This window comes from Pempheris klunzingeri, chromosome 6 (assembly GCF_042242105.1).
Source record: "Pempheris klunzingeri isolate RE-2024b chromosome 6, fPemKlu1.hap1, whole genome shotgun sequence".
NCBI classification, from domain to species: Eukaryota; Metazoa; Chordata; class Actinopteri; order Acropomatiformes; family Pempheridae; genus Pempheris; species Pempheris klunzingeri.
This window is the reverse complement of record NC_092017.1, coordinates 26,555,435-26,567,300: the sequence shown is the minus strand read 5'-3', so window position 1 is coordinate 26,567,300 and position 11,866 is coordinate 26,555,435. Positions and strand designations below refer to the sequence as shown.

Genomic DNA, 11,866 nt, shown 5'->3' with positions numbered 1-11,866 from the left:
TATAAGACTTGTACATAGCAAAGAAAGTAAGCGAGACTTTTCAAAATGTTTTTTGTAAAGCAGACAAACTGCATGTGAGTATTAATTTATTGTGAGTCTTCTATGATGTATGCAGTTTCTTAAAGAAAGAAACTTATTAAAAAATAAGTTTATGCTTCCTCGCCTTTTTCCAGACGGGCTTTGTGCACTGACCATCCATCCGTATAAAGGCTGTCGTCACTGTTCATGCGTTCGAGTCCTTCCCTCACACAGATAAGCGTATATCTTGGAGGGGGGGGTGCTGGGAAGTGTCTTGTCAATCTGAAAAGTGGCTCCAAAGTCCCTCAGCTGATTAAAAGTTGCCTGTGATGAGTTTTTGGTTCAGTCAAGCAGAGACAAATCCCCACTGACACCGCAGGCTGTTAGTGTCCCGGTGGAGTCCAGGTGCATCGTGGGAGCGCAGCTCACCTCGGGGCCGAGTGGAGCTCCGTGTGGCTATACGGCGTGCATCGGAGTGCCGCAATATTTGTGCCACAAGTCGATGGCTTTGGTGACGATGGCGTCCGTGTTTTCCTGCGGTATCTGGGGGGAGAGAAGTGACGGTGAGGTCTTACCAGGACGCCTGCTGTGAGGACGTGGACGGTAACGTGACCGTGTCGTGCGGTCGTTTACTCACGTTGCGCAGAAACTTGACGATGCCTTCAGGGCGGCTGATGCCCATCAACATGATTTTGTAGCTGAGCAGAATCTCCAGGGCCACGAACACCAGGATTTTACAGGAGCCGCTGATCACCTTGTCCCACACCCTGAAGATAATCGGAGAGCTCCGGTCATTTGACCAGTACGAAGGATTTAAGGTCAACAAGTAGAAAACTCTCGTCATTCATATAGAACAGGCTTAAGAAGTAGAAATCCTTATACTTAAATTTCTTATAATAATAATGCTCTTCTTAAGGCACAGCAGAGACAACACTGAAGGGTACGATATATTTCGATGTCATTACTCAGGCGGACGAACATTTCAGCCAGAGCTTCCTGCCTGGCGGTAGGTGGCCAACTTGACCCTGCTGGTCGTCTGTGCTAAGTGTTCCTGTGTGACACTAAAGTCACCTCTAGCTCTTTTTATTATTTATTTTTAATTGCAGCAATAATTCTTAAGCCTGATGCAGTGCTCAGGTTTGTCCCGTTAGCAGCACACTGACCTCTGCAGGCTGGATTCAGGCAGGCAGCCAGCAAAGCAGCGTCTGAACCAGAGGCCGTGGGGCAGCTGAGCCAGGGCGCCGGTGTTCTTCAGGTGGTTCAGCAGCCGAGGTTCCTCCTGACTCAGATAGTGCTCCAGGCTCTTCGGCTGCACCGGAACAACAGGAGCAAACAACAAAGTCTTCATTCATGGAGACGCACATAACAAAACAGTGTGATCCAAACTCCGTGAGTCATGAGAACTTATTTATAAACTAAATTTACGCCTGGATTTCTAATATGCTTTGTATCTTTTCTTAACCAGGGAGCACCGGGACTATCAAGAAAAGAATTAAATGATCAGTAACCCCTGAAAAGTTGGCGTGCCGAAACAAGGCCTTGAATTCATTTCACTTTACAAATATAGACCGTTTAATCCCATCAACAATAACACCACTGTTGTGAATTTTAAAACCCCACATCTGCTTTTGCAGCCATTGCCTGACGCCATGCAGCCGCACCTTTTATATTCAGATTTATTTATTGATTCAGGTCAATAATAAACCTTCAAGCTCAATTAGCTTTGAAACAATACTTTTGTTAATGTCAAAGGGTTTTTTCCTTTAAGGGAGGACTCTGGTATTTTCAAACCTGAGCCTATTTTTGGTTCAAAATGTGTGGTAAGTACAAAAAGCTTTGGAATTGCTGCAGTAGATCTCTTTAGCCGTCAGCTGTGACCCAGGCTGTAGTGCATCTCCTCTAAAAGTGCTGGTTTTTGTCACTGACAGGCTCAGATTGTTAGTGTCTGACAACAGAAAGGATCCCTTCAGAAATAGATCCTTTTTTGTTTAACCAATAGAAGCCATTTTATCACCACCAGACTCCATTAACTGCTGCTCTGCTGCTGCCTCAATTGGTTGGTTAGTTTGTGTTGTTGTGTGACTTGTGTAACTAACTCATCATGGCAGCAGTAGACCAGCCACTCATGTTCTGCAAAGTAAAAAATTCTGATTTTTCTGGTCTGGTTTAAGTCAATATAACGGCTGTTTGTGGTTGATCCAAAAGGATCTTCCAGGTCTCTCTCTGTAGGGATCCTTTCCATAATGCTGTCAGACACTTAGAATAACACTCTGAGCCTGTCAGTGGATCAAACAAGCACTTTTAGTGGACCTACTGTGATCAGACGTAGTTGTCACAGATGCAGCCATTAGAGCCTGTTCACCGCCCGCTCTCAGCTGCCGGCTGAAGAGATGTACCTTTTTTTTTTTTTTTTAAAAAGGCAGAGGTTCAAAAATACTGGATTTATCCTTGAAGCTAAATGTAACACTTGCCAGGTGTGGCACAGAGTCTCCAAACTTTGTGTGGAACTGATTGACGAAACACTTGATCAGCCAGTAGCAGTCGACAGGCTCATCTACGATCTCCTCCATGGATCGACTGATGGCCAGGAAGTCCTCATTCTCTTCAACCTGAAACAACACATCAATATCAGTTAACTCTCACAGAACACACCGCCTCAAAAAACACAAAGAAAGCATTTAAAACAAAAGCTGTGGATGTTTTCATAGATCATTTGATTTGATCGGTTTAAATTTGTACACAGGCACTACGTCAGTGTTAAAGGAGTCTTATGTTATTTCAAAGATAACATAAAATTACATTATTACATTTTTCACATATAAATGACCCTCAAGTCAACACAAGCTTTGTCATTTCAATGAGGCTTTGGTCATTTGATGGTCCTGTTAAATTAGAACTTTAGTATTAAAGTGTCTTAGGCCTGCTCAAACTTATGAAAGTGGACAAGATGATAAGGTCAATCTGACCTCCACAGAATGGTGTCTCCTCTATTGTTTTGAGAAGCAGATAGATAGAATAATAATACTGCTTTTGTTGTACAAAACATATTCTAAAGTTTGATTATAGATACACGCCTTGCAAACAACACCCACAGCTATTAGATTACCATAACATCACCACAGGAAGGTGCTATCTGTGACGCACGAACCTTAACAGCAAATCAGAAAAGGTTACGTACTTATGATGTCCAACAAGCATTTAAAAATGAGATGTTTGAATCAGTATGGGAGCTCCTCTGACCGGCCCCCCCGGGGGTTCGTCATGAGCCCAGCGCTGCCAGTACTTTACGTGTGACCAGAATAAACTGTTTGTGAGACCAGACTGAAAACCTCCGGCTGAAGTTCTTTGGCTGTCAATGAAAGAATCGGGAAGTTTCTAACAGTACCGGAACCACTAACTTACAGATGTGACTTATATTCATTAAAAAAAATCATTATGTCATGTCTCCTACATGTATTTAAATATTTGAACACCAGGAAAAATAATACAGGTTTAAATGTAAACTCACAGGACACACATGAACTCTACATCATTATACTGTGAGCAAGGCTGGTGTGTTACATGTAAAACAATGTTGGGAGCTTTAAATACTTTATGAACAGATTCCCGCTGAGAGCCTGGGTGTTTTAAGAAATAAAAATTAGAGCTGCATCCAAAATACTCAGCATTGTAAGTTCCCGTTCATGCCACTAACTACAAACACCTACATGCCAGTTTGCTCACACTTCCAGCATCTACAACAGTGTTATATTCTTATCTCAGGAGCCAGACGAGTCTCTGAGCTCGTGTGTTATGTGCAGCCGACCTGGCTATCACAACCACCATCTGATATTGGGTGGGTTTGCAACGACACAGTGCACCGCTGAAGCACTTTCACAGACAACCAATATGGCTCATAACCAATATCATAACCAACGTGGCTGCCGCTGGTGTAGAACTTTCTGTTAAGTCTGCGGAAGAACGACCAACTGCGCTTAAAGCTTTGTTGATAAGGAAGAAGAAAAATGTACACTCAGTGCTACATCACATGTTGTGTTGCTGCGACTGGTCGTAGGCCAAGGTGATTGTGTCCCTTGGAAATAGAAAATTAACAAGCTATCACATTCCCATTTTCCTCTCTAATTAGTTCTGCAGAAATAATCAGCTGAGCATCTAAAACATGACTGTCATATCAAATCCCGCACTGACCATTTAACACAATCTTGACCTTTGTCAAGAAAAAGGAGTGCTTTTCACCAAACATCATCCACAAACATGTTTTTCCGATCCTTAACTTGCCGTTTGCTCCATCTTACCGGGGCGGAGGTCTCGGAGCACCGTGGGAGCACTTGGCTCTCCAGCTGGAACATGCGTAGGTAGACGTGGGTGGAGGGTGTGGAGGAGTTGATGTATCTCATCACCTCCAGAGCCTCCAAAATGTCCTGGTACTGCTCCTTCCTGTAGCCTCCCACCAGAGTGTGAGAGTCACTGTGGGGAGGTAGGATGCCTGCAGGTAAAGGAGTTTGTTTGTTTGGGCATCACACTGAAACATTTCTGCAAAGAGCATCACATCTGATCCTTCTGCATGCAAACCATCGTTGTGATATGTGATATACACTACTCACAAAAAGTTAGGGATATTCGACTTTCAGGTGAAATATATGGAAAATGTAAAAAGTGAATGCTACAGTGATATTATATCATGAAAGTAGGGCATTTAAGTAGAAGCATGCACTGGTCATTTCTTCATCTTAAACAATTTATTGAGAGTGGTAGGTATACCACAACAAAACATGTTCAGTGCCTCAATAAATTGGGACGTGGCCAAAGGACGTCCACTCCTCTCCTTTCTGTGACTCTTCCAGTCTCTGTATCACTGTTCCAACCTCCTGATGACACTCTGTGACCCTCTAAGCTCAGTGAACACCTCCGTCTGAGGACTTCCTGTTTGAAGCCTCCAGTGTTGAGGTGCTGCTGATCAACTGTTAGGTGTCGTCTTGGTCTCATGATGTCAGAATGTGAACAGCAGGATGAGGAGGACTGTTTAAATACCAATTCTAACTGAAGCAGGAAATGTATTGGTGGATTCATGGATCAAACCTGTTGTGAATGTTGCTGTTAAGCTTCTTGTTAGAGAACAGCAGCTGGTGCAGAAAGTACTGAGACACTGAACAGTTGGACATGTGCATTCAAAGGTTTAGAGAAGGTCACATTAAGTTCACCTGGAAAGGTTAGAATGCATTTTAGGTTCATCCTGAAGTTTCACCTGAAAGTCGAATATCCCTAACTTTTAGTGAGTAGTGTATGTATATACACTGTGTGCACAATTATTAGGCAAGTGATTATTTTGACCATATCATCATTTTATCCATAATTTCCAACTCCAAGCTGTATAAACTTGAATGCTTATTGGATTTAATGCATATCAGGTGATGTGTATTTGTGTAACGAGGGAGGGTGTGGCCTAAGGAGATCAACACCCTATATCAAGGTGTGCATAATTATTAGGCAGATTCTTCTCCTCAGGAAAAATGGGCCAAAAAAGAGATTTAACTGACTCTGAAAAGTCAAATATTGTAAAAAGTATTTCAGAGGGACGCAGCACTCTTGAAATATCTAAGATATTGGGGCGTGATCACAGAACCATCAAACGTTTCGTTGCAAATAGTCAGCAAGGTCGCAAGAAATGTGTCGAGAAGAAAAGACGCAAATTAACCACCAAAGATTTGAGAAGAATCAAACGTGAAGCTACCAGGAACCCATTATCCTCCAGTGCTGCCATATTCCACAACTCCAACCTACCTGGAGTGTCAAGAAGTACGAGGTGTTCAGTTCTCAGAGACATGGCCAAGGTAAGAAAGGCTGAAACCCGACCACCTCTGAACAAGACACATAAGTTGAAACGTCAAGAATGGGCCAAGAAATATCTGAAGACAGATTTTTCAAAGGTTTTGTGGACTGATGAGATGAGAGTGACTCTTGACGGACCAGATGGATGGGCCCGTGGTTGGATCAGTAACGGACACACAGCTCCACTTCGACTCAGACGCCAGCAAGGTGGAGGTGGGGTACTGGTATGGGCAGGTATTATTAAAGATGAGCTAGTTGGACCTTTTCGGGTTGAAAATGGACTCAAAATCAACTCTCAGACCTACTGCCAATTTCTAGAAGACACTTTCTTCAAGCAGTGGTACAGGAAAAAGTCTGCATCTTTCAAGAAGACTTTGATTTTTATGCAAGACAACGCTCCATCACACGCATCAAAGTACTCCACTGCGTGGCTGGCCAGTAAAGGCCTTAAAGATGAAAAACTAATGACATGGCCCCCTTCTTCACCTGACTTAAACCCTATTGAGAACTTTTGGGCCCTTCTTAAGCAGGAAATTTACAGCGAAGGTAAACAGTACACCTCTCTGAACAGTGTCTGGGAGGCTGTGGTTGCGGCTGCACAAAAAGTTGATTCTGACCAGATCAAGAAACTGACTGACTCCGTGAATGGAAGGCTTGTGACTGTTATTGAAAAGAAGGGTGGCTATATTGGTCACTGAGGGTTTTTTTTTTTTAAATTTCAGAAATGTTTATTTGTAAATTTTGAGTTTGTTTATTATTCTCACTTTAACAGGTGAAAATAAACAAGTGAGATGGGAAAATCTTTGTTTTTCATTTAGTTGCATAATAATTCTGCACACTAATAGTTGCCTAATAATGGTGTGCGTATAGATATTCTCTTAAGAAAGCCAAAACTTCACTTTTACTACTTAAATGTTCAGGTTTGAGGGTTTGTTAACATTTTGGATTGACCAAGAGCACTGTAGTTGTACAATAACAAAATGTATCCTCAAAAATACAACTTGCCTAATAATTGTGCACGCAGTGTATATATATGTGTGTGTGTGTGTCTTACCCAACAATACCTTCCACACATGGATCCTATACATAGAGGGGAGGGGGAACCTCTGACTGAAGGTGCTCAGCTTTTCTAGATCTGTTAGAGGAGTAAAAAAAACATTGATAACAGGACAAGAACTGACTGACATCCATCAAAACTCAACCACAAACTGATGAGAAATGTGTGGCAGAGTCTCCACACACATCACCTCCTACCACTGAACACTTACACTACATATGTTCACATATCGTACATTTAATACTGCTGTCCATACAGTCACCTCTGTTGTGCTCATATCTATACTTTATACTGTACATAACTTCTCCACTGTGTATCATCCACCTGTTTATTCTGTGCATAACATCTCACTACTTGCACCATATATTTTATGCTTTTAACTGCACTGCACACATTCATACTCTTCTACTGCACATATCTGAGCTCTATTAATTACACATGTTCATTGTTTTACTGCACATTTAACTTGATTATTTACAGGTGTGCACACTTTACTGCTTAGGTTTGATGCTAAACTGCATTTTACAATAAAGCTGAGTCTATGTGCTGGCTGTATAGTGAGTGTTTTGGACTCTAAACCGATGTCTTGCATGATTTAAACATGTTTCCCCTGAGTGTTGGTGAATCTAACTCGTCGTCACCTACCCAGAGGATTATCCTTGAGCAGGATTTCCAGAGATTTCTTCTCCTCCACTCCTCTGAAGCCCACTTTCTCATAATATGCAGAGCGGAAATTCCTCTGAGGGTCGTCGGCCATATTGGTCAGTCAGGGGCTCCTTTTTATCTCCAAAAACCTTTAATGTGGAGTTTTACGTTACAAGCTAATGTAACGCTAGTTTACTACGAAGGACGTGCTCTTTAATTTGGATAAATTACAACACATGTCGACTAGCAGAATGGACACAACAACGTTTGATTAACTTCTTGCTCTTCCTACCTTTCACTGGTGTGTTTTGCACATACTCACTTACAGCTTTAGGCTAGTTAGCTAACAATATAACTTTAGCCAACGAGCTAACGTTGCCGACCAAATATACAGACCACATAAGAAGCTACGAAGCGTTTGTATCTGTAGTGTTGACGGCAAAGACCGCCGGGTTAAGAGACATTTAAGTGGTCCATAATTAAATGTACAAGTCAACATGCTACATGCTAGCTGTTGTTATCAAAACACTTCCGGGTAGCAATTTCAAAATAATGGTTTAAGCCTAAAACTAGTGGCCAGTTTCCGCTCTGAAACATGATTGTTATTCAGTACTATCTATATATCACTATTAAGTCAACTCAACCATATTCCGCCGTCTTTCTCATGACATATACATAATAAAACTGATTAGCATAATGCAAGCAGACGAAAAACAGCCCCAAATACGCTTTTATTTTGAAGGTACTTCAAAGCAAAGGAAGATTATTTTCCGGTATGACGTCCGCTCCATAATACCCTCATGTTTTTTCTATGGAAGCCTCATAGGACACAATTAAACCACTGCATACTGGGGTAACAGCCTTTACAGCTCTAATAAATGCCTTTACATTGATATGTGTTCTCTATCTACTGTCATGTTCTCTACTCTCTTATTTGTCCTCACGGAAGACATCTTACCAATATCCAAAATACACTTTTAGCAAAGCCTAAATGCATGTAAGTTATATGTAAATTATGGGCTGACAATATTGCATTTTATTAGTATATTTTTAAACCGTGGTACAATTATTGTTCCCCTCAGGTTGCAGGCTGTTATAGCAACTACAAAGTGAGGAACATCTGTGATATCCTACATGTAGCAATCAAAAATCTATTGATTTCACAGGAATGAGAAGTCATGAATCCATGGTTCCAAATCCAAAGGTTAGCTTTTATTTTGAGATACTGAGAAATGGTTACAAAAGTGTGAGCAGAAAACAAGAAAACAATGGTTAACAACTGATTCATTAAAAAAGGAAACAAAAAAAAAAAGTTGTAAAGCCAACATAACCAATATATGTAACCCAGCGTTACTTCCATTCCCTCACAAAACAGGCATTTTAGATGTCATGTAAATGTAAACACTTAACCATTATGTTACCAGTGCAAAGCTAAAAAAGAAATTACATTCCATGAAAAGTTTAAGAAATATATTTGAAATATATGTTTGCAAGAATCCAATCCAAATATCTTACGATGGCTGCAAATAGTCAAATAAAAAAATATCTTGATAGTGTTCATTTTCATGATCATTTGAACTACAGCATTTTCAAAAGCATAGCAACACCAAAGCTAAAATATAAAACTATGCAAAAGGTATCAGAACATAATCTTCAAAGGGCATCGTCTTTCTCCTCGCATACAACAAACACATTTTCATTTAGCTGTGATTCGTCCAGGACATTTTCTTGATTTATTTGGTAGATGTGGAGGAGAAGGTGGTGAAGATAGAATGACTGTAGTGACCAACTGAGGAGGAGGGGGAGCCAAAATCCACGCTGCTCCTGCGGGAGCCTCGCCGTGAGCCACTCCTGGAGCCAGAGGTGGATCCCGGGGCAGAGGAGACATTGTAAGGGCTGCTGATCCCTCTGGAGGACACAGATGATGCCTGGAGCATTCTCACCCCAGTGCTTTCCTCCATTAGGCAATTATCCAGAGCATCTTTATAGGTGATCTTAAGTTTGCTCTTGGGGCACGTCAGGTTCTTAGTGTGGTATTTCACGTCTTGGAGCTTCTGGGCTGCTCTCCCATCCAGCCAATTCATTTTTAAAGCATCTTGTATGGTTCTTCTACAGCACATTTCTGGGTCATAAAGCCCCCCTGTTACAAACTGGAACTCCATGAACCTCTGCCCTGCCTCATATGGTAGCCACATCTCCTTCATGGCTTTGGCAGCAGATAATTTCTTCTTGGCTTTTACATCCTCAAAGCCAATGTAGGCTTTCTGGGCAGGCTTGAGCTTAGTGGCCATGGCGTCAGTTATTATGCCCAAGCGGGATGCCTCTTGGATGCCGAGCCTATGGCCATTTGTGGGATTGACGATTCCTCCAGTGCAGGCCTGGGCCTCCAGCAGTCTCTGGGCAGTGATGGAATCCACCAGACCACGATTTTGAGCCTCTGTGATGGATATCTTCTCTAAAGTATCAGTGTCAAAGATGGCACCCACTGGTTCCTGTTCACACACTGTTTCAACAGGGGAGGTCAGACTGATAGATATGCTGGATATACTCCTGAGCGATTCAGGTAAGTCTTGAGTTACACTGCCGATTGTGGAGCTTTGCTCTGTGACAGTGGTAGTTCTTGTTGTGGTCATCTTGGTGAGAGTAGGTGATAAGGGTCTAGACAGGACTGATGATGATGATGATGATGATAACACTGAGGATGTTTCCAAAGCAGCTGGTTGTCTTAAAGTTGTTGATGTCACTGTGGATGTACCTGAAGCAGCTGGTTGTCTTAAAGTTGATGATGTCACTGTGGATGTACCTGAAGCAGCTGGTTGTCTTAAAGTTGTTGATGTCACTGTGGATGTACCTGAAGCAGCTGGTTGTCTTAAAGTTGTTGATGTCACTGTGGATGTACCTGAAGCAGCTGGTTGTCTTAAAGTTGATGATGTCATTGTGGATGTACCTGAAGCAGCTGATTGTCTTAAAGTTGATGATGCCACTGTGGATGTACTTGAGGCTTCTGATTGTCTTAAAGTTGATGATGTCACTGTGGATGTACTTGAGGCTGCTGATTGTCTTAAAGTTGATGATGATGTCACTGAAGATGTGCCTGAGGTTGCTGATTGTCTTGAAGTTGACGATGATGTCAATGAGGATGTACCTAAGGCTGCTGATGGTCTTGAGGTTGATGATGATGATGATACATGCTTGGACTTGCTGGTGATGATGTCTGCAAATTGAGTAAGGGTGATGGTATGCGAATTGTATTTGTCTACATCTGATTGATCAATTACTCGCTTTTCAAGCAGTTCAGTAATATCATACTGTTTTCCAGACATCTTGTCATTGATAACAAACCGCACGGAACCATCTGGCTCAGTGATAGTGATCTCTTCCCACTCACATTCCTGTTCAGACAGCTCAAAGAAGGTGTCATAATCGATATATCTTTTGTTGTATGCTTCAAGTACTGTCATTTCTTTATTAGTCTCTGGGTCCACAATTATCACTCTCCTCTTCCTCAGAGTGTTCTTCAGAGTAGACTCTCGCTTTTTCGTGTCAATGATAGGTAAAAGGATGAGGCCAGTAGAGTTATCTGTGATACAGCGTTCCTTGAGGTCCAGGTAGGTTAGATTTTCCTCTGTGTTAGGGTCAAAGAAGCCCTTGGTATCATCACTCTTATCAGTCAGGATCTCGTTCATTCCCTCATCAAAATAACCTCTCTTATAGGCTACCTCCACATCAATACGATGGCCATGTTCAGGATCAATGATACCACCACTGGCAATCTGGGCCTCTAGCAGACGGATGCCATGACCCCTCTCTACTAGACCTCTCTCTATGGCCTGAAAGAGGGAGATTATCTCGTCCGTACCAGGTACTTTGTAACCAGTCACTGCCCTCTCTGCGGATAGTAGTTTGTCCTTAAACTCTGGCCCAAACAGCATTTTGTTGTAGGCATCACCAACAGTCAAGTTAAGGTTGTTGACAGGATCAATTATAAAGCCTGAGGCAGCCTGGGCTTCAAGCAGTTCCAGAGTGGTCCCACGTCTTAACAGACCATCTTTCATGGCCTGATAGATGGGTATCACCTTATCACTGGCCTCATCATAAACTCCTGCTATGCAGCTAGAACCTCCCAGGTAGGAGCGCAGATGGTCTTCAATGTCCTTACTTGTCAATCTGCCCTCCCTAAGTTGCTCCATATCAGACCGTTTCAGAAGGTTTGCATCCACTAGATCTGTGACTGACACCTTGCCCCTAAGCCCCTGGACTGTTAATGGCGTTTTTGGTTCAGGGAGAAGCAAAAGACCTGTGCTTTGATCTGCCTTA

At 42.2% G+C, this 11,866-nt stretch overlaps 2 protein-coding genes across 3 annotated transcripts in view; both read right to left on the bottom strand.

Moving 5' to 3' along the window:
- Positions 1-69: 69 nt before the first annotated feature.
- Positions 70-8,062, bottom strand: tbc1d7 (TBC1 domain family, member 7). Of its 2 annotated transcripts, XM_070832065.1 has the most exons (8): positions 7,842-8,062; positions 7,550-7,698; positions 6,902-6,982; positions 4,314-4,504; positions 2,490-2,627; positions 1,182-1,327; positions 656-785; positions 70-561 (listed from the first exon to the last, which is right to left on the bottom strand). In XM_070832065.1, exons 2-8 carry the CDS (start codon positions 7,659-7,661, stop codon positions 475-477), a joined length of 885 nt encoding a protein of 294 aa, XP_070688166.1. In that variant the 5' UTR covers positions 7,662-7,698; positions 7,842-8,062; the 3' UTR covers positions 70-474. The 2 variants fall into 2 exon arrangements, with proteins under 2 accessions (XP_070688166.1, XP_070688165.1); XM_070832064.1 differs by having other exon boundaries at positions 7,550-8,062.
- Positions 8,063-8,739: 677 nt separating this feature from the next.
- LOC139202740 (desmoplakin-A-like) overlaps positions 8,740-11,866 on the bottom strand; it is a 37,798-nt gene continuing 34,671 nt past the window's right edge. Inside the window, exons 26-27 of the mRNA XM_070832303.1 lie at positions 10,709-11,822; positions 8,740-10,153 (exon numbers count right to left, since the gene is read on the bottom strand). Of these exons, the coding sequence (XP_070688404.1) occupies positions 9,283-10,153; positions 10,709-11,822 (1,985 nt within the window). The 3' untranslated portion in view covers positions 8,740-9,282. The remainder of the gene's footprint in view (positions 10,154-10,708; positions 11,823-11,866) is intronic.